This window comes from Maniola jurtina, chromosome 10 (genome assembly GCF_905333055.1).
Source record: "Maniola jurtina chromosome 10, ilManJurt1.1, whole genome shotgun sequence".
NCBI classification, from domain to species: Eukaryota; Metazoa; Arthropoda; class Insecta; order Lepidoptera; family Nymphalidae; genus Maniola; species Maniola jurtina.
Window position 1 is genome coordinate 12,955,753 of NC_060038.1, and position 23,550 is coordinate 12,979,302.

General features: G+C 39.8%; 1 protein-coding gene across 1 annotated transcript; it reads left to right on the plus strand.

The window, feature by feature from the left end:
- Positions 1-829: 829 nt before the first annotated feature.
- Positions 830-23,243, plus strand: LOC123869231 (unconventional myosin-Ia-like). Its single transcript, XM_045912055.1, has 24 exons — positions 830-934; positions 2,027-2,212; positions 2,551-2,666; positions 2,973-3,043; positions 3,612-3,769; positions 5,227-5,290; positions 6,044-6,057; positions 6,631-6,715; positions 6,974-7,218; positions 7,511-7,658; positions 8,020-8,112; positions 15,788-15,951; positions 16,385-16,618; positions 16,826-16,953; positions 17,336-17,494; positions 17,719-17,895; positions 18,049-18,301; positions 18,614-18,751; positions 19,203-19,250; positions 19,939-20,271; positions 20,490-20,633; positions 21,133-21,306; positions 21,965-22,179; positions 22,580-23,243. The coding sequence occupies exons 2-24, from the start codon at positions 2,096-2,098 to the stop codon at positions 22,701-22,703; spliced, it is 3,402 nt and encodes a 1,133-aa protein (XP_045768011.1). The 5' UTR covers positions 830-934; positions 2,027-2,095; the 3' UTR covers positions 22,704-23,243.
- Positions 23,244-23,550: the final 307 nt, after the last annotated feature.

Consider the following 23,550-nt stretch of genomic DNA (forward strand, 5'->3'; position numbering starts at 1 on the left):
TTTCAATTTTTTACCTTCTGATTCGGAGAGTTGTAATCTTGTTACAGTTTCCGATCTGACAGCCTTTTTAATTAAAGTGAGTCTGTTACTTGTTATACAATTGTTTTTAATATAGTTTGATTTACTTTTACGCATCTTAGCATCAGCATTTTTGTTTATCGTACAGACACCGTTTGTTTGTTGTGTTTTTTTTCTTAATTCATCAAGACATCTTCGTGTTTTCCTTTTTTTGCGTTTCATATTGTTATTATTTAATGTCTCCATGTCAAATAAAATACTTAGAATATTAGAATACGTAGACTAAAGATAAATAAATATTCTACCTAAAACCCTAAAACCTAAAACATGCTATTTTCCACAAACTGTTATTTATTCTATAATTATATCTCTATGTATTTATTGCCTTTCATGAATATATTGTATCTTTAGCACGTGTTTAGCTTCTTCATCCAAAGATAATATAATCATTACGTTTTTACATGGTTTTTTTTTACCTTCATTTTCACAATGTTTCGCAAATAAGAATTTAAAATGTCGCGCCATGACGTATAACGTATTATTTTTTTTTAATTTATTTTACGGCCCTGGATATCACTCCTTTAAGACCTCATGACGTATTAACTGGCTTAACGGCCTGGCCACTTCGGTTCGGAACTGCCTGCCTGCCTGCATTGATGATTTGATATACTTTTAGTAGCTTGAATAGTCCAGAACTATCTGGACTATTCAAGCTACTCATGTTAGTTTTTCATTTCATACAACATAATCTGTGGTTACAGCTGTTGTGCCGTGTTATTCGTGGTCTGTGATCAGCATGTGGTTGTTAGTCTGTGGTAACTGTCAAATCACAAGTGAACTAAATTTTTGCACATTGTTAAAATTTATTTATGAAATGCTAAGAAAGTAGAATTAAGTCCCTAAAATTTATGCAAACGTGAGTATTCTAAATACATAATGATTAAATAAAATCGTTGAAAGGGTAATTAGCTTTATAAATTGTAAAAATAAGAAGTCCTATTGAGCTAATTAAAATCTATTTTGTATCGGTGTTTGTAATATTTTTTATTTTATATAATTTTTGTATACATTAATACTATACTTATTATTTTTAGGAATTTTAATATTGGTTTCTTGCCAAGAATTATTATAACGCCCAAATATAAAAATTACTTAATATTTAATCAAATAATGAATTATCGAAAAAGCAACATTATAAATTACTGACTATTAAAGCCCTATTTAAATTAACTTGAGAACGTCAGTCTGCTAAGGTATGTTTGTTTTATAACAGGGAATTTAATAAACACCTAAAATTTTTAAACAGTTTTTTATATTATGATTTTATTTTCTAACTTCAAGAGATCATCATTTAAACTGCTGGTATATATATAAGTCTGGAACAGATGTTTTATTAATTATATAATTAATTAAATACCAATTTTAAAAGTATTTAATACTATCAAATCTATACTACTATTTTATACTATTTAATATAATTTTAATTAATTTGATGTGCTTAAAATGTATTAGGGACTTAAAAGTTAAGATAACTGAAGCAATTTAAAAGGCACATGCAATGTAATAATATAGTTAGACATGATGACATATAGTGAAAAGTTTAGTAAAAATTAGTTGCAATAGAATATGACATGTAGTATCCAGTCCAGTCACTTTAGCATAAAAGCTATATATACCAAAATTCAGCTTATTGCCCTCTCATTCCAAGGTAGATTGATAATAATTTGACTTGACTGTTAACGCTATTGTATTGAAGCTCAGGCAAAAGCTATTTTTAATTATGGAATTAGTTATTGGGGTAAGCAAATCTGTTGTGGTATGGAATCAGAATGAACTAGAGGCCCTGAAATCAACATTGATCAAATATTAGACAATGGGTGACGTGAACTCAAAGATGCCTAGTCATGTCATGCCTACCGAGAGTCAAATGTAGGTAACATTTGACACCTACTAGTATACTGTTGACCTTTTGTTACAAGTTTCATAACTGTCATTAACTGTGACACAGTGCATTAAGCGACAGGCATGGCAGCGGGTCGGCGCGGAGGGCGCGGCAGGTGAGGAGCGGCGCGGGGCCATGGCGGAGCCCGAGCCCGCGCCCGCCGGCCTCGCCGACGCTGTGCTGCTGGCGCCCCTCACCGAGGACTCCTTCCTGCACAACCTGCATGTGCGCTACAAACGGGACATCATCTATGTGAGTACCACATGTAACCTTCCAGCCTTCCACCTGCATGAATGCTACTGTCTCGCGCTTGATCTCCAGTACATTAGGGACCAAGTTGACCAGGTGAGCATGGTTGTAAGTCGCGCAGTTTGCGAGGGTACATAAATATGTCACAAACCATGTTTACTTATATCCTTTAAAAATATCATAAATTAGCTCTTTTTAGTCAGTCTTCATATTTGTAACCAGAATGCTAGCAAAAACGAAGACAGGTGATAATATTAATGATTACTGTATAGATGAATACATGTTAAAATAGTTAAATTCATCATGACACATGATGATTTGAATGGGTTTTATTTGTGCAGACATACGTGGGCAACGCGCTGGTGTCGGTGAACCCGTGCCGCGCGCTGCCGCTCTACTCCGCGGAGCTGGTACGCACCTACCTCGCTCGCCCGCCCTACCTCCTGCCGCCGCATCTGTGAGTAGCCAATGACCGCGCATGTTCTAACATATTCCTGCGTCCGCGCACTCTTTCTTAGGCTGCATCATCACTTGCCAGCAGTTCCAGTCAAAAAAGGCTGAGGTATTCTCCCGCCATTCAAAATAAGATTTCTGTGCAGGTACATGTGCAGGTGTTCTGTGCAGGTGGCGAATCTTGAAACTGGTAGTACTTTTCGTATGCCTGGGATTCGAAGTATTATGTCCTCAGGACTGCATACTATGCACAAATGATGCTATGTATTTGAATTGCAGAAGGCCCACATTTATTTATTATCGTTTACAGATATGCCATAACCGCCACTGCCTACCGCTGGGTTCGTGATAGAAACGAAAATCAATGTATAGTCATAACAGGTAAGTGTAGCAGCCATGCAGCGTATGATGACTGATAAATGAAATGCCGCTACAATTATTACGTTGTATTACATAAACAATTATTATTTACAATATATGCCTTGGTTATAATTAAAACTGTGGTAGGAAAACGAGGGCCGGAGCTTGGTGCTAGACCGAGGTATTTCAGTCTTGATGATCTGAAGTGAATTCGTTGAATGCGCTACCCGGGGTTCGTCCAGGCCAGCAAGATATTTTGAATCGTTCCGAATTCAAATTGTGTTCTCTAAGTGACAGCTGCAAAGTGTGTTGCTTTCTTCGCAGCTGCCGGTCTTAAAAGAGGCTGCATGCCTCTACATAAGGTTTTTATTGGCACTAAATAAATGCCCGCGAATTTGCCCGCGTGGATTTAGGTGATTAAAAATCCTGTGGTTTGTTTTTTTGATCAGGCAGACCCACTTTCGCATTTACAATATTAATATTGGATTCATTCCACAATTCTAAGATTTTACATTATACAGATTCACTGCCAAATCTATTACATCTATCTGCTGAAATACCTTGTATTTTAAAGATATTTTTCTTGCAGGTGAGAGTGGTGCGGGTAAGACGGAAGCGGCACGGGTGTGCCTGCAATGTGCCGTGGTAGCGGGTGGTGGTGGGGGCGGAGCCCTGGCGGCCGCTGGGACTCTACTCGAGGCCTTTGGCAACGCCGCCACCGCGAGGAATCATAACGCGAGCAGATTCGTAAGTATCTGTGACTATGTTCTACAGGACTATCTATTGATTGAAGGTCAATTTTGGATTTGCCTTGTCAGCTTTCAAAAAGGTCCTATATTTTTACTCAGGACCAATAGTTTTATTCTAAAGTAAGTAAAGAGTTCTAAGTGAAAAAACAAGAATGTCAAAATTTAAGGCTTTTTGGGAGCCCTGCTGCACTTTGCTCACCTCCTAGTTAGGGGCTTTTCGTTCTAAGTCCTAATGACCCCAAACCCATCTTCGAAGTTAAAAATGTTGCCCAATTTTCAAGAATTGGGTGACTGGCAACATGATTTTTATATGAGAAAATCACAGATACAGTAGCCTGACGCAACACCTTTGATCTCGTGGTAAATGATGACTACGCCGACTTTTTAACATAGGGCCCTAACTACGTAGGCCAATTTGGGTCGCACTTTCGTCCCGCACTTACCGCGATTGCTCTGTCTAAGAGGACTTCGTCGAACCCTCTGTATGTAATATCATATCCTCTCAATATCTATGCCTAAACAACTGAGCGGGAATCTCCCCAGGTTATATCCCAAACAGTCTTACGAAAAAAACTATACTTTCATTCTTCATTGAAATTAATTTTTCAACTCAGTAATTTTGTCAATAGTACTAGTACATTTCGAATTCAGACACTTGTAAATCCTAATTTTACAGATTTACTAGAGTTTCGATTGGAGATCAAAAACGGGAATGTTCTGGATTCCTTGAATAAATTAGAATACATCGACATTACATTAAGTCCTCCGATCTTAGTCATTTGCATATTTAGTAAGCTACCTTTATGCACGCATTGCAGTCGTACTTAGCGTGCATTGCCTCCCGATTTTATGAAGATGCTTATGCTCGCAACTTCGCTTATGCCCGCAACTTCGTCCGCGTGGACTACACAAATTTCAACCCCCTATTTTACCCTCTTAGGGGTTGAATTTTCAAAAATCCTTTCTTAGTAGATGTCCACCTCATAATAGCTATCTGCATGCCCAGCCCGATCCGTCAAGTAGTCTGAGCTGTGCGTTGATAGATCAGTCAGTCAGCTTTTCCTTTTATATAGATAAATTGAAATGGTTGACTAGTTACACTAAAAACAAACACAATTTTTTATTATGATCATCATCATCCATATTTAGCCACTAGCTGATACCCGCGACTTCGTTCGCGTGGATGTAGGTTTTTTAAAATTCCCGTGGGAACTCTTTAATTTTCCTGGATAAAAAGTAGCCTATGTGCTAATCCAAAGTATAATCTATCTCCATTCTAAATTTCAGTCCAATCCGTCCAGTAGTTTTTGCGTGAAGGAGTAACAAACACACACACACACATACAAACTTTCTCCTTTATAATATTAGTGTGATAGACCACAACGCTGGCTAAGTGCGAATTGACAGACTTCATAAGCCTTTGAGGACATTATCTATTATATCTTTATTTTTCAGGGGAAACTGCTAGACATTGAGTTTGATTTTAAAGGAGAGCCTGTGGGAGGTCATATCACTCACTGTAAGTACTTTTCTACTGTACTGTTAGGTCATTGTGCACCCATTCGTATTTATTTGTATAACAAGTCTAAATTAAAAATTTATAACACCCCCGACAAGTGAAGTTACAGTAACTAGAAAAGACCGAAAAGACCTGATAACTTTCAAACGGCTAAACTGATTTTCTTGGACTATTCCGCGCCTACGATCCAAAGTATCAGAGTTTTCCAAAACATCATTTTCAAATAAATAATTATGTATCAAGGCAACGTCCATCTTGACAGCTTGACATTTGTCAATTGACATAATATTATGAACCTAACGGTTATGTAACCTTCTTTTCTACAAGAAAACTAGAAAAGAGCTGATAACTCTTAAACGGCTGAACCAATTTTTTTGGATTATAGCTAAGAACACTCTTGATCAAGCCACCTTTCAAACAAAAAAAACTAAATCAAAATCGGTTCATTCGTTTAGGCGCTACGATGCCACAGACAGATACACAGATACACAGATACACACGTCAAACTTATAACACCCCTCTTTTTGGGTCGGGGGTTAAAAATAAGATATGAAGTGGCCGTCTTTATAAATACGAATTCAATGAGTGCACGAGCATACATTATATACACTTTGTATGACAGCCTCTTTAAATCGTATTTTTCCAAAAAAAAATATGAATGGGTGCAAAACGCCAATGTCAATCTTTTGACTATAGGAATTAATATCCTGAATAACAATCGTAACCATTTTGTTTCGTATTTTTTGCATGCAGATCTATTGGAGAAGGTAAATAACTTATTAATTTAAATCTGTGTATTGAAATTTTTATTGAATTAAGGTCCAAAGTCAAAGCCTTTTTTAATCAAAATGGGGATCACTATACACTTTTTGATTGTCAATTTTTGTAAACTAATAATTTGACGTGGTGATCATTATTATCATCATCGATTATAATTGATAAACTTAAAACTAAAGCTATGAGAAGAACAAACTCATCCAAATTTTGGATTTTTCTTCGACATATAATATGTCATATCACAGCAAAAAACTTGAAGGTGGCTATATTTGTCCCTAACCTAAAAGTTTCCAATAGATTTGCTAACTGATGCCAGCAACTTCGTTTGTGTGGATACGGGCTGCGTTGATTTAGGCTTTTCAAAATTCCGTGGAAACTATGATTTTCTGGCATAAAGAATAGTCTATGTCCTTCTCTGGCTATCTCTCTTATATCCATCAAAATCGTATATTGTGAAATCGTATGGGCTGTGAAAATGTATCATATAATTAAACGTATGGGCTGTAAAAAGATAACCCATTGTAAGTGGTATTGTGTCCCAATGATGTAATTTCATATTTCAGGAGCGCGTGTGTTGTGTAGCGGAGGGTGAGAGAAACTTTCATGTGCTGTATCAGTTGCTGGCCGGCGCAGACGCACATTTACTTAGTTAGTTTTTTTTATTACCATAAGGAGCTCATGCATGGGAAAAATAAAAATATTTAATAAACAAACAGCGAGCCAAGTTTCACGACTTTTCGTTTGTGTTGTTTGCGCTTTATGACTGCGCTCATTGTATACGTAATATGATGTTTTCGTGCGTGCTAATCGGGGTGGCTATTACTCTCAAATATATGTAGCGATGTCATAAAAGTCAGTGCTTGTTGCTGGTTTGACTGTGGCTGATTGAAGGTAAATTGTCCACAGAGCGGTTAAAGCTGCAGCGTTCATGGGAGCAATACCGCGTGCTGCGCGGCGGGGCGACGTGCGCGGAGGGCGGGTGCGCGGGCGCAGGCGCGGGCGCGGGCGGGGCGTCGTGCGCGGGGTGCGCGGCGTGCGCGGGTAGCTCTGTGGCGGCGGGCGGCAGCGCCTCCCCGCGCCGCGCGCCCCCGCAGCCGCCGCCCGGGCCTCGAGCGCCACAAGCTGATCGAGACCACTTCGCGTTTACTAAGGTATAGTAAATGAATTAATTGGATACATTGCATGTATAGGCTCACTCTATAAAGCAGTGTGCACACGGCAGACTGTACGAAAACAAGCGGTGACCAATGCGGGAGGCAGAGAATCATGTGATTCGTCAATCGTGGTTGCTGTTTTGCGCATCGATATAAGGACCCCAAATATAAGTTGTACACATTCAGGGCCATGCTCATGCCTTTAGACCTGTTAATCCGATAAAGCACGCTACTCACACACCTGCCGTAGGGGGGGTGCTTAAGATCTGATCCAATAAATTTGGTCCAGGCCGCGATGGGAGCGCTGGGGTTCAGCGCGGCGCAGTGCGGCGCCGTGCTGCGAGTGTTGGCGTTCCTGCTGAAGCTGGGCAACGTGCAGTTCGAGCCGCAGCATAACATCGACGGCTCTATCGGCACGAGGTTGCAGCATGAGTACGGTGAGATATACTTCAATAAGTTTAGTCCAGGCCGCGTTGGGAGCGCTGGAGTTTCGAAAAATCTGGCGTTATTCCTTGACTAATGACTTCATTATAAAGTGAACCTCTGTGCAAAATTTTAGCTTTCTAGGTCCAAGGGTTGTCTGGGCTGGGCATTGATAAGTCAGTGAGTTACAACTGTGCCTACCGAAAAATTTCCATTCAAGGAATAAAACTTTAAACACTACCTGTAGATGGATACTTTTTATTTTGATAAAACTAAGAATTGCTGCGGAATTTTAAAATCTTTAGTCCACATCATAAAAATAATATCAATAGCACCTTGTAATACGTTACAACGAGCATGCACCGTGTTCCACAGAGCTCCGCGAGGCGTGCGCGCTCGTGGGTGTGGAGGCGGACGCGCTGGTGCTAGCGTTGGGCGCGGCGCCGCCACACGACGACGTGCCACCCGGTGAGCTATCCGTCTCTTTCCTTTTCTGTAACTCAGAGGAGCTCTTCCGAAAGTTGCGCGCCGCAAACAACGGACTACCTTTTGACCATATTCAAATCACGACTACATGTCACACATGACATGACATGTAGATGACTACATGTAGGTACTGTGTCAAAGTCTTTAAGGTAATTGCTATGTGACAAATCGCAAAAATGCTGTACTTTGAAGTAAATTGTTTATTTTTCTAAAGCATTAACAGCTATTAAATACATGCAATTAAAAACTTCAGTTTGTGAAGATTATAAGGGCCTCTTTTTATTTAGTATACATTATCCCAATAAAAAAAAAAACCAAGTTGAAAACATTGCTGTTCGCAACTTGTTCTGTAAAAGTTTTCTTTAACATCTTGATACTTTGAAGCCAACCTCCAGAAAATGATATGTTTAGGTTTAGCAATCAATTTTAACTGTTAGTTTTATACTAAATGTTTTTCGTTTCTTAAATAATCTAAAACTAACCAAAAAACTTCCTGTGCTATTTATTTTCTTGCAGGCGCTCTATGGAATTCAGTGTCCACTGGACTGTCATGGCGGAAGGACTGTGCGCGTCATTTCGTCGCAAAATATTATTTAAAATGAATTTAAGCTTATTATTTTTGAATGAAAGTTGTGTTTATAATCGTTGAAAAATAAAATAGGGATTTTTTCATTTCTAAATGAAGCCTGCTTATATACTAAATTTTATTCTAAAGTTACGGTTTTACCAGGTAAATACTCGGAGGTTGTCATAGATTATGATGACAGATAGTAAGTGTTCTAAATAGGTATTATACCTATGTTAGGAGATAGCGCGCCTCGTTCCGGGTGCCGTGTTCCGAAATGGATTTCGTAGTAGTGCAAGTTTGGTGCAAGCCCCACATGACGGAGGGGTATGCGTCAGGCATTTCCTGTGTACAAAAAAAAAGACCTATATTTCGGATCCATATTTCATCACTGACAATATGCACTATTCAAAGACTGTTCTTCAAGCATTGAGGAATTTTGGACAGAGACATCTCGAAGGTTCCCGAAGGCTGCCTGAGTTAGATTTGTCGGCTAGCTAGCTTTTTTCGAAATTGGACTTACTTAGCTGGATTGTGTGTTAGAGCTTTCTAATGAGATATTATATGTACATAATATAACCATGGGTCTCACAAGAAAGCTCAGATTCATGCTGCGGGCAATGGGGAGAGCCTAAAGGTTGGAACGCCATTTCGGCGGCCGTGTTTCCTGCCATATATACCTTAGATACCTGCAAGCCAAGAGTGAATAGGCATCTTCTAGGTAAGCGTGCTCCAACTTGGACCTCATCATTGCTTTCTTTAAAGCATGATTGTCGTCAAGCGCAAGCGCAAAGATTCAGGCGGCGCAAACCCGTAGCATGTGGAAGACCCTATTAAAGACCTATGTTCACTGTGGACGTCTGTCGGTTGATGTTGATGATTATGTCTTTAGTGCAAGTAGTTCAGTAGTTTCAGAGTTTATCGATAACAAACAAACAAACCTTTCCTCTTCATAATATATGTAGTTAGTAGCGCAAACTTGGAAAAAAATCTCGTGGACACTCTTTGATTTTCCGAGATAAATGTCATTTTACCTGACAGCCCTAATCAATTTTATCACTGATATTAATAACTAATTCATAACCGTTAAACCTAAGTGTCAAAATCTCGTTTTTCTAGTCGAGTTCCGTAGGCTCTTTGAACCCACTGCATTATTATCCCAAGAAAACCTACCATTAGATGTAGGAATAATGGAAAGAGGTCACAACCCTCAGCAATAAAGAATACGATGCGGAGAGAGATGTCACTCTCAAGGTCTTTAAATGTATCCATGCAAAAAACCACGTCGACTGGTTGCTCCGTTGCAGCGTGATTGAATATTAAACCAACAAGCACACTTTCGCATTTGAAATATGGCCAGTGATTATAAGAAACAGTTTAAATCTCTCTCTGCTCTCTGAGAGACGTTAGGCAAAGTGAACACGAATTATGACACTTCTGTGTTCTTATACAAGCTTAGGTCTCTCAATTTTGTCAATTAATGTCAAATTTCTTTCTCAGATCAAAACCTAGTAAGTGGTTTAAATTCAAAAGAAGTTTAGGCCGTAGTTCTTTCTGGTCCAATGCGGAATGGCATACTTCACACACCTTTGAGAACATGGAAAACTTGCAGGTATGCAGGTTTCCTCACGATGTTTTCCTTCGCCGTTAAAGCAAGTGATATTAAATTGCTTAAAACGCACATAACTGAAAAGTTAGTAGTGCGTGATTCCGGGATCGAACCCCCGACCTTCGATTAGGAGGCGGACGTTCTAACCACTAGGCTATGACAGTTTTTAAATTAAAGGGGTTTAAATATTTTAGTGTGAAGACTGGCCAACACATTTATTCATTACATGTGCATCATTTTCTTTTTTAGGGTTCTGTACCTCAAAATGAAAAACGGAGCTCTTAAAGGACCACTTTGCTGTCTGTCCATTTGTCCGTCCGTCCGTCAAGAAAACCTATACAGTACTTCCCGTTGATCTAGAATCACGAAATTTGTTCTCGGATTTATTCTATCTACCTGCCCATAATTCTAGGTTAACGGGAAATACCCTATCGGTTTTCTTGACAGACACGACAGACGGACAGACGGACAGAAAGACAGACAACAAAGTGATCCTATAAGGGTCCCGTGTTTCCTTTTGAGATATGGAACCCTAAAAACATTATGTAAGTATGCAAAGTATTTCCCTTGCAAACCATATTTTAACAGTTGACATGTAGAGGTCATTGACTTTTCCTATCTTACTTTTAAGTTTTAATGCATTATTAAGTATTTACTGTTTTGACATGGTATTTAGATGATGGGTGATATTTATTTTATTTAATCTAATTCCTTTTAAAAACTTAGTAAGGCGCATTAATCTATAAAAACCTAGCCAGTTCAAAGACTTACTATGTTTTAAAATGGTCAAAGCGACTTACTAGCTTTTAATTTTACTTTAATGTGGGTGTCCTTACAATACAACGGGACATACTATGAAAGTTAGGCTTATGACATAAAACGATTTTCGGAAAAATGACATTTACTTTGTTTTGATATGGGGCGGTCGATATAATTAGGTACTAGGGTAAAGGCTCGAGTAAATGAACAGATTGGACGTTTTTACATGTATTAAGAGCTGGAATAAAAAACCAGCTGATATACCTTTTTTAAATATTTTCTTACAAATTCTTACACTTTTTTCAATTTCAATTTCAAAACCGTGTTCCGTTCAAACCGTTCAAAAGTGCGTGTGCGTGCGTCCATGTGTGTGTGTGAGTGTGTTGTATGTTTGTACGAGTGTTTGTGAGTGTGGTATTGCGTTGTATAACCACATGAGTAGCGAACAGAGTCAAAGCTTCATACAAGCGCGCTACGATAGGTACACTACTACAAGCTTGAGGCGCGTGTGTGCGTGAGCACAGGCGCTACGTCGCGTACGGAGAGAAATCGGTTTATACCGGCTCGGCCTGTGCTCAAGTTCAGGGGCTGCAGTACACGTCGCGCGTCGTGTTTTCATTTAATTTAATGTTAATGATAATAATTTAAATAGTGTTTAAAATCTATTTTCTTGAACTGTCATAGATTTTGTTCAAAATCAATATCTGAGGATCCCTAGGATCACAAAACAGGAAATTGTTACCAAAATTTAAAAAAATCGACGCCATTTTGAAATTCTTTGTTAATTGACCGATTTCGTTCAAAATCGATATTTAGAGCTCCCTGGGATCACGAAATAAGAAACTGTTACCAAAATTTAAAAAAGTCGACGCCATTTTGAAATTCTTTGTTAATTGACCGATTTCGTTCAAAATCGATTAGAGCTCCCTGGGATCACGAAATAAGAAACTGTTACCAAAATTTAAAAAAGTCGACGCCATTTTGAAATTCTTTGTTAATTGACCGATTTCGTTCAAAATCGATATTTAGAGCTCCCTGCAATCACAAAATAAGAAACTGTTACCAAAATTTAAAAAAGTCGACGCCATTTTGAAATTCTTTGTTAATTGACCGATTTCGTTCAAAATCGATATTTAGAGCTCCCTGGGATCACAAAATAAGAAACTGTTACCAAAATTTAAAAAGTCGACGCCATTTTGAAATTCTTTGTTAATTGACCGATTTCGTTCAAAATCGATATTTAGAGCTCCCTGGGATCACAAAATAAGAAACTGTTACCAAAATTTAAAAAAGTCGACGCCATTTTGAAATTCTTTGTTAATTGACCGATTTCGTTCAAAATCGATATTTAGAGCTCCCTGGGATCACGAAATAAGAAACTGTTACCAAAATTTAAAAAAGTCGACGCCATTTTGAAATGCTTTGTTAATTGACCGATTTCGTTCAAAATCGATATTTAGAGCTCCCTGGGGATCACAAAATAAGAAACTGTTACCAAAATTTAAAAAAGTCGACGCCATTTTGAGATTCTTTGTTAATTGACCGATTTCGTTCAAAATCGATATTTAGAGCTCCCTGGGATCACAAAATAGGAAACTGTAACCAAAATTTAAAAAAGTTGGCACCATTTATAATTCTTTCTAAATTGACTGATTTCGTTCAAAATCGATATTTAGATCTATTGATCGATATTTAAACTAGGCAATCACAACAAAAACAAACTTTACCATCTTGTTGAACAAATAACTATTGTTAATTAAATTGTATCCTCCAGTGCCAACCCTACCAAAATAGTTATAAAATTTGCTCGCTTCTTAGAAGCTTTGCCTCTGTTTGCTACTCTGTGGTATAACACCATGTTAGTAAATCTTAGTATATTTTTAACCGACTTTAAAAAAAGGAAGAGGTTCTGAATTCGTTGGTATCTTTTTTTTTATGTATGTTCCCCGATTACTCAAAGACGCCTGGACTGATTTGGATTTTTTTTTTGTTTGATAGGGTATACTTTGCAAGTGGTCCCATATAAATTTGGTAAAGATCTGATGAATATCTTTGAAGATGGAGAACAGAACTCCTCAATGGATAAGAGCAAATTCAATTTTTTTTTAATGTATGTTCACCGATTGCTCAAAGACGCCTGGACCGATTTGGAAATTATTTTTTTTGAAAAGCTAGGTATACTTTGCAGGTGGTCCCATATAAATTTGATGAAGTTTTGATGAATATCTTCTGAGATGGAGAACAGAACTCCTCAATGGATAAGAGCAAATTGCTCGCGATCAGTGTAATTGCTTAGTAAACAGTAGGGTTTTAGCTGGGCATGGCATATTATTATAGTACAGTGGTGCCACTAAAAATTTTGAAATAAAAAATTTTCAAAAGAAAAATAAAACCGACTTCAAAAACCACAATAACTTAAATTATTTTTTACTTTTTAGTGTTTGTGATTTTGAAATCGGTTTTATTTTTCTTTTGAATTTTTTTTATATTTATTCTGGTATTCTTCTTTCTTGGATATGGATCCCTCTTGGGTATCCCCATTTCTCTCTGTCTTTGGTACTATCAAGCTAATTTTCTCTCGCGATTTGCACAATAGCATTAGACCAACGCGTCTTCGGTCTACCTACCTGTCCTTCTTTCATCTGTAAAAATCGATACAATATGACCATTTGCATTGCAGTTTTAGGGCATGTCTCAAGGTGTCTGTAGGCTTTGTCTTTTTTCTTTTGTCTTCAATTCTCACTTTGAATATTTTTTGCTTAATTTATGCAACTTGCCATCGCCCTTTAGCAAGTTACTATTTCTTTTTATATTCTTTGTCTGGACCCATGTTTGGCTGGCATAGGTAAGGCATGGCAGGATGCATGTATCTATAACGGATCTTTTAAGATGTACTGGGTAAGCTCCTTTCATTCTTTCCTTTTGTGCCCAGTAAAACAAGCATACTCGGGCTACTTTGAGAACCCATTAGCAGCTAACAGCAAGGCCTGGACTCCAATTTTTATATGTGGAAGCTGTATTTCCTCGTTGCGTTTATGAGCAAATAAGAATAGTTAACTACTTTTACTAAAAAAAAATTTTATTATTTGGCGCGAACCATCTAAACACCATGATGATTATTATTTCTGCGTTGTGAATATTACCAGAAGAAACAGCAAAAAAATTGTTCCAAGCGGCTCTATTGTAACTTGCAGTCTGCAATTTGAACGATTCTGACTTCTGGTGATAAATCTGTACCTCAGCCCCAACCCAGTACCTCTAATCTACCATTTCAAGAACTTTCAGAAGGTAGTGACGATGTAGTGACTTTTTTACATCTCAACTTAGACCATTCAATCAAAATTATTTGGATCACTTAATGAGAGATCTTAGATTGTCTAAAAAGCATCAGAACATGTGGCTTCTCGGCTCAAAGGAACAAATCTGATAACATCAGACACTTGTGTTACGGTATATTATTCTCACTACTCTTAACACATTCAGTAGCTGATGTTGCACTTCCAGCGACTTGGATGCAACAAGGGCGTTAAGTTTCATTTTCTCTGTAGTCATTTGGACTGTTTTCCAGAAAATTTAGGTGACTTTCAAACTAAGATAACTATACCAAAGGGGATAATATCATATGAAAGGGCTCTATTATACATTCTAAAACAGGTTTTATTTATTATTATTATGTAAAAGAGTTTTTGATTTATCGCGCAAAATGTAGAAAAAAATATACAATAAGTCAAAAACTGAAAATCTGACATTTTTTTTTAAATTCCAAGCCGAAAATATACTTAAGAATTTATTAATAGGAATCGAGAGTTTATGCACTAGATAGAGTTCGTTCATTCACTGAAATTTCCAGTTCATTTACTGGCAATTTATCCTTTTGTTAAATAAAATAATTTATAATAATTAATACCACGCATTTTATTTGATTTTTTGATATACTGTGTACAGATACACAAAAAATAAAAATTATATATAGAACAATTCTCATATATCTTAATTTTAGGTGAAAGTCAGGGTAATCCTTATTCGTTCATGTACTGGATCTTTTACCCTCCTACGTCAAAATACTAAAAGTCCGCGTAAATTTCGCAGATTGAAATGTCTGCTTGATTAATTGTCAATAGAGGGTCATGACATGTCAAAATTGCTAGTTTGAAGGTGAAATCGTCTAAGTCATTCGAGATGGTTTTCCTCTTAAAATGGTATCACTTTATGATTGTCAATTCTTTGTAGACCCAAACACTAGATGAAAACTGGGATAAGTATTTGTAATTTGTCAAATAAATTGATGTAATGGTGATAAATTATCGAAATTAAAACTAAAGCTAGGAGGGCTCCAAACGCCTTGGTCTGAGAAGCCCTCAACAAACTTCTTATTTCAATATCACTTTATTTTTGTAGAAATATAAAAGCTGTTACAGCAACTCATTTCCAAGCCTTCTTGTAATTTTTTTTTACATTGACTTTACAATAATTGATTAGTACTTTGAACCTGTTGAAAGGCATTTTCAGCATGTCTTTTTGCGAGCTTATTATAAAAAATGTACACGATGAAATTGCCATTTAATAAATTGTTAAGTTTAAGAACTGTGTGAAATGTAGGTGGTCTTTGCGAAATGTATGAATTATGTAAAACTATTGAATAGCCCGGGAGTCAATTTTTCGAGATCTTCCAAACACTGGAGCTACTATAATTGAGGGTGAGATTAACCATTATTTCTGCACAGAAGAGTCGTGTTCGGTGGAAGAGGAGTGCAGTTCGGAGGCTGGGTCGGAGAACAATGGAGGCGCGGGCGCGGAGTGGGCGCGCGCACTCAGAGATCGGTTACTTTGCGCACTGTATTCCAGATTGTTTACATGGCTTGTTAACGCGGTTAATGATGCTCTTAAGGTACATATTATAGCATAATTATCGACTTGAGAGTTTTAATTTAGTTCAATTTAGTTATTTTATAGAAACGCACAGTACAATATTTATATAAAACACTCAAACCATAACTGTCTCCTGTGAAACACTATACCCATTAAACAACTATATGACCAAAACTAAACAATCATTTTTTACCTATTTAGTTAGTTAGTTATCTAATGATAATACATTAGAATTAGAATAAAATTCAAATAAATGATTTGGCTACTCCTGGACCAACCTTTCAAATATTCTTACAACTGTTTTCGAGATTGAAACTTTGGTGGTTTTTTGAAGCATACCGCAGACGGTCACGTTATGGTAGCGAGTTTTCATATCAGATAATTAATATAAGTGTTCATTAAAAAAAAGTATCTAAAAATCAATCGTGATGTTGTGGTATTTCTTTTCATAGCCGGCACTGGTCGGAGCGCGTCGTTCGCTAAGTATACTAGACGTGTACGGTTTGGAATCATTGGCTCACAACGGGCTCGAAAGGCTGCTCATCAACTACGCGGCAGAGAGGGTGCAGGCAGCCGTGACCGCGGCCACTATGCGCCGGGAGCAAGAGGAATACGCGCGCGAGGCGCTCGCGTGGGCGCCTTTACCATACGCCGACCATGAGCTGTACGCCGACTTGCTCGATGCGGTGAGTGTTGATGACAAGGACACTATGGGGCATGCTGCCGAGTTATAAAAAGTGTTAGTGGCTGCGATGTGGTCGATATCAGCCACAGGGTTAAATTTAGCGACGAAATGTAGTCCGCGTGAATAAAAGTATTAGTAGCGGTTCTGGTAGTGTGAATTCTTCCAAAACTTATCGGATCGAAGTGTCAACACTAGTTATATCTTCCAGGGCCCGGAGAGTGTTCTCGGCATGTTGCGTGAATGCTCGTCACGCGGCGTGAGCGATGCGATATTCCTGCAAAGGCTGCAGCGGCGACGACATCCACGACTGTTGGTGCTGCCGCCCGATCGTTTTCAGTGAGTCGTAGTTTTTGATAGCTTGTTTCAATCTCATTTAATTTCTTTCAGGATCTTCACAATAAATAAATAATTACTAATGTTGCGAAAACATAGTAAAAATATGAAAGAATAATTAAAATATCTCATCAAATGAAAAGGTTATGGAACTTGAAAGTTGCGTTTGCAGGAATAATTTAGTTTTACGCGGCGCTTTACACTATCTTAACAGCCGACGAGGTTGTGCGTTAAAAAACTTAAATAATTTTCTCAGTAATTTATTGACGGATTTCAAATTTTTTTCACTGATTTATTTGGTTTGATCTCAATTTTGATTTTGTTGCATAAAATATGATATTAAACTTCTCCATTCTGGTATTGAACTTGCTGAATGTATCGGCAGGGTAGTGCATTTCGGTGGGCCGGTGGTGTACAGCGCGCGCGGTATCGTCGCCAAGAACCGTGACGCGGTGTGTCGCCGCTGTGCCGCAGTGTTGGCCGCGGCGCGGGAACCGCTGCTCGCTGCGTTGTTCGCGCCTGGGGCGGGGGCTTTCATTGGCAGGTAATCCATTGAACCACGATTACAGTCTGTGAAAGGCAACATCCCAATTCCCACACGAGTGCACGAGACAGAGTACAAGGTTCCAGGTTAGCCCGCTTCCATCTTAGACTGCACCATCACTTACCACCAGGTGAGATTGCAGTCAAGGGCTGAATTTAAAAAAACATGACTTACTAAAGCCCAAGAAGTTTCGCTTCGATTGTAACGTGTAGTATGGGTAGCAGCAGTGGGTCGCCGCGTCGGCCGTGCGCGTTGGCGTGCCGCCAGCGGGCGTTGGTCGGTGCGTTGGTGCGCAGGCTGCCCAATTCGCCGCGGCTCGTGAGGTGTTTGCGCGCCGACGCCGCTCTAAGACCGCACCGATTCGACTCCACCTTGTTGAGGCATCAGATACGCACGCAGGGGTAAGTGCATACGTATTTGTATACACATTTGTTCAGAAGCACAAATATATAGTCGTATTTTTTTACAATAGATTCTTGCCAAATTGTTGCAACATTTGATTACTTATTAGTTTTTATATATCATCTAGTCTTAAATAAAACGTGTACGTATAGGATAATGGACATGGCGTTGCTACGTCGCGCGGGGTGGTGCGAATCGATGTGCGCACGCGCAGTGCTGTCCCGCTACGGGGTGCTGAGAGCGCGTGCCACACCCGCGCCGCCCCCGGGCGCGCCCGCCTCGCCCGTGCTGGACGCGCGCGACGACGCCGTGCGCGCCGCGCGAGCCTTGCTGCGCAGTCTACCCATCCCCAGCGCGGAGTTCGCGTACGGCCGCACCAAAGTGTTCATCCGTAGCCCTAGGACGGTGAGTGTACACCCCCACCCGGAACTTGCCGCTCAGACTTATAAACGTCAGGTCATTTTTAATAACCTTATTTTTGTTCATTATAGGCAAGCGCGTGACCACAATAATACCTGATGGAAAGTGATGATGTGGCCTAAGATGGGACGCGTTTGCCTAGAAGATGCCTATTCACTCTTGTTTTAAAGATACCCGGATTGTAATTGGTAGGAAACACAGATCGCGGAAGAGTATTCCAAACCTTAGCATGCGTAGGAAGAATGATGGCGTATAACAATCACCCTCGTATCACAATGTTCTTTTTTTTCTTTTTAGGTGTGGGAATTAGAAGCATTACGTGCGACACGAGTAGAAAAATTAGTGAGAGGAGCGCAGCGAGCGTGGAGACGATATCGCGCGCGCAAGAGACTCGCGGCCGCCGCCAAAATAGTCGCCGCCTGGAGACGGTACCGGGTATGTATATCTGACCTGGATAAAAGACCAAATTACACCAATCATTCAAACTGCGATTAATTCTTGACAGTATTCGTTAAAATATGATAAAGCTCAAAGCAGCTATTGACAAAAGTTAGAACAGACGTCTTTTTTTTGATCATTTAGGCTGAGGTCTATAGAGCGCACTTTGACTTTGCTCAGATATAAGACACTGTTAAAACGAGACAGCGTTATACCGCTGGCATAAATCTGTCTCGTTTTAACTGAAACTTAAGTCTAAGCAAAGTCATAATGCGCTCTATAGATTTCAACCTTAGATTACTAAACAAAATTGAACTACTCCCTCTCTCGAGCACTGTTCGTATTTCTCATTGCTGAGGAATACGAATTACTTATTTAAGTCATTAATTTAATGATAAAGATTTGTCGCGGGCATAACAATACTTATATTCTATTTTGTTTTCTTTAGAAAAAGCATGCGGCAATAGAGAGGAGAACTGTGAAACGGTTATCACATGTAAGTACATAGCCTTCATATTGATTAGGTAATATAATTATGTTATAAAGTCGATTAAAGGGAAAGTATATACTGGATATAATATATAAAGCTGGGACACATGGAGTTCTTTCTGCTGAAGAAGTTGGCTCTCAGCGCCAATCTGCCTTCCAACAAATCTACTCATGTAGACATCGACTACATCAACACATCGTCTAATATCTATAGCTATATCCTTTGGACCGTTTTGGTTGCCTGGAAGAGATCGCTAGGTAGCGATAAGGCCGCCAAATTGTACCTATATTTTGTTGAGCTTTGTATGTGTTTTCTGTACTAATTTTGTGGTGTACAATAAAAGTATATTCATTCATTCATTCATTCATCGTCTATTGCACGATAAGACACAAAAACAAAAACTTAGTATTAAATTGTTTCGGTATTAAAATCACCGCCCGGATGTCTTTCTACATAATCATAGTTAATATGTGGCATCCATCCCTCAAAGTATGTTATCGTCAAGTTAAAGATGAACAAGGGCCGTAAAGCCATCTTGGACCTCAGAGCGATGGGAAGGTTGGCAGCTCTTGGTGTAGACAAGGGCAAATACACTGAGGAAACTGCCATCACCGCTATGAAGACCTCGTGAACATAGATTTAAGTATGATAATAAAAATATATAATAAATATTATTTTATTACCTATATAATAGCGAAATCTACACACGGAGCCAGAAGCGTGCGGGAGCGCAGAGAAAAGCGAAAAAAGTGCACGAGAAAGAGCAGCGTGCGTGATATGGCGAGCGTGGACAACGTACGCGAAGAGGTCATACCTGCTGGGTCTGTGGGCACGTCTGCCTGCTAGACACCGGTCGCCCGCGTGCGTGGCGTGGCCGCCGTGCCCGCGGCCGCGGCTGCTGGCGCGCACGGACGCGCTGCTGCGGAGGCTGCACCACAAGTGGCGCTGCGCGGTGTATCGGCGGGCGTTCGATCAGACTGCCAGGAATCGGATGCGGGAGAAAGTCACTGCCAGTGTCTTGTTTAAGGTAGGGTATCCGCTATCAAATTCTGTAATCTAATGCCGAGTTTCTTGCTGGTTCTTCTCGGAAGGACATGCATTATGAACCAGTGGTAGATGCATTTGACGATTCAAAAGTACTTGTAAAAAAAATATTATTCGAATGAGCATAAGAATTAAATGAAATTGTATATAAATTGCTTGATTTAAAATAGCTGAAGTCTGAACTGAATGTTTCAAATACAGGATCGCAAGGTGACGTACGCGCGCAGCGTAGGACACCCGTTCGTGGGCGACTACGTGCGGCTGCGCGCGTCGGCGGCGTGGCGGCGCGGCCTGGGCGCGCAGGCGGCGGACCGATACGTGGTCTTTGCTGACGTCGTGGGCAAGGTCACTAAATTTATATAATTGACGAGACAAACCTAAAACTTTTGTCATCCAGTAAATATGAAAACCTTAAGAAGTGCACAAATTCAACGAATTTATCTCATCCGATAAAAAGTGTGACGGGTGGATGAACCAATCTAAACCTGCCAATTTCTATTGACCGCTAGTACTTGTTTAACATCCGACTCTTTAAATAATAACTAACACTGTTTAAAATAAACATGAAATAATTAAGGATTGGTATAATGACTAAGCACAACTCATTTTTTTCTATGCAAAGTCGGTGCATTATTTATTTTATTGTTTCCCTGCACAACATATTTAGTATAGACCTCTAGTTAAAGCGGATGCTGTGGTAAAAGGCTAGGTTTTATACTAAGTTTTAGTGTGAAGCAGCAAAATTATCCTCGAATCAAAAGTACTTAAGAGAGAATCTTTGCACCTTTTTTATAGAAATTACAACGGCTAAATGATATATACTGAACGCCGATTCTCGTTAAAGGTGGCACGGTCGAGCGGGCGCGTGTCGCGCTGCTTGGCCGTGGTGTCGACGAGCGCGTTGCTGCTGCTGGAGGCGCGCTCGCTGCGGCTGAAGCGCCGCGTGCCCGCGCACACCGTCTACCGCCTGTCGCTGTCGCCCTACGCCGACGACTTGCTGGTCGTGCACGTGCGAGCGGTAACTACCACCACCACTACCATTTTTTTAAATGCACTATAGGTAAGCGCTTGGCCACAATCACACCTGATGGGAAGTGGCCACACTAAGATGGAACGCGTTTACCTAGAAAATGCCTATTCATTCTTTTTTTTTTAAATATTCTCGGATTTGTAACTGGTAGGAAACACCGATCACAGAGGAGTATTCCAAACCTTAGCCATGCGTATGAGGAATGATGACGCCAAACGTTACGTGCGTGTAGATGGAATGTCAAGGAAATAAAGTTGAAAACGCGCCGAAAACAAAATCGAAAGATTACCACTGTGAACAAAACAAATAAATGAACTCGTGGTGTAGCGTTCAACAAACAATAATGCTAAACTTAGTTACCAAAAAACTTCCACTTTACAAACTAGATGTCGCTGCACGGAGTACAATCATGCTAGCAAAGTTTTTAAAGTCGTACAATTTGGAAAAGCTAGATGACTGATGCTAAGGAAGTTCTCAGACTCCTTTAATCTGATCGAGCCGCCACACACTCTTCGATAGTTTTTGGTTTCTTGTGGCACCGGGACCATTGGAGCAGTTAAAAATGTGCACTGCATAGTTTGTATGTAACATAACGGATGTGTTCGTTACGTTAGCGACGTTCTTGAACCCAGTGGTATTATTCCAGTGTGGCGGGGTAGAGAGCTCGACAGAGGAGCTGTCGCAGTGCTCGTCGCGGGAGCCGCTGGACGCGCCGGGCTGCCTGTTCGGCGGCGAGGGCGCGTGGCGGCGGCGCGGCGACCTGCTGCTGCGCACGTGCCACGTGCTCGAGCTGGCCACCAAGTTGTTCCTCGTCGTGCAGAACGCCGTGGGCGCGCCGCCACATGTCAACATCTCCACCGAGTGAGTGTACACACAACATATCATTTACCCCAGTGCTTGTCTCGGGAGCCGCTTTAAAAATATAAAAAAAATTTAAAGGTTCACAATATATTACAAATAAAACATCTGACTGACGCTAGAGGTCGACGAACGTTCCGTTAATAGGTCACTCGAAGTCACTGCCGCGTTGTAAGGGGGGCATTGACACGAGTTTTACACGCTATACAATGGGAGTTTGAAAAATACGCTAAGTTTTTGCTAACGTACTGATTACACCCTCTACATAAAACACTAAATGTTTCTACCTATGTCCGTTATAAACTTTGAAACCGTCTAACTGATGTGCCAAAAACCGGTTTCATTAGGAAGGCAATAATGCGAAAATGGTTGTAGACCACTAAAACTTGTACGTGTGGTGCAGGTTCGAGGCGAACTTCGGGCAGCAGATGGTGACGGTGTCGTTTCACGCGGTGGGCGGCGCGCCGCTGGGCGACGGCGGCGCGCGTCTGCTGCGGCGCGGCAGCCGCATGGACGTGCTGCTCTAGCGCCGCACCGCTCCACTCCATTCCACTCCAGCTGTATAGCGATTTGGTGCTCATTGACTACTGTGTAAACAAAAAAAGGCTTCTCTATTTAATACTCATCCAATATCTTAATCAAGAAACTCTAAACTAAAAGCATTTATTCAAAATGGTTATAAACGTGCGCGAGGAACACGGGTTACAACGTGTAACGGTTTTGCGACAGGTTTAATCTAAAAAAAAAAAACTAATGACAAAACAATTAATTATAATGATAATATATTACTCGCCGTTTTAACATTGTGTCAAATGTCAAAAGTATGATTTTAGTCCTTATTTTAAAGACGAACCGTAGTTTTGACATGAGTTTTATAGGGACTCATTTTGTAGGGACTATAATATTTCACTGGAGCGCGATTTCTATTGAAGGTAAACATTAATCGTTCCGAGTCTCCGAGGGAGTCTGGAAGCCTTATCGCTTCAAAGAGATAAGGCTACCAAATTGTACTACTATTTTTGTTGTGTAATATTTCTTTTGATGATGGTGTACAATAAAGCATATTTCATTCATTTTCATTAACAATAATTTTATTGAGAATAAAAATTTATAATATGAAATGAATACTTAGACGATTTTGTGTACACAGTTGTCAGTTAGTATAAAATCGTCATTTACGCCCTAGTTCCGTAATCACAGTTAACTATTTGCATTTATATAACGGTGCCTGTGTTGCGTCGGCGGCGTTATTTGTCGCGCGACGTACGGAAGGATGCGCGCGTTGTGTTCACGACGCAAGGTCTGGGAGTCAGTGGACGGTTTGTTGAGGTCTCTTATACCGTACCTTTTAGTGCAGATATTACTTATACCTTA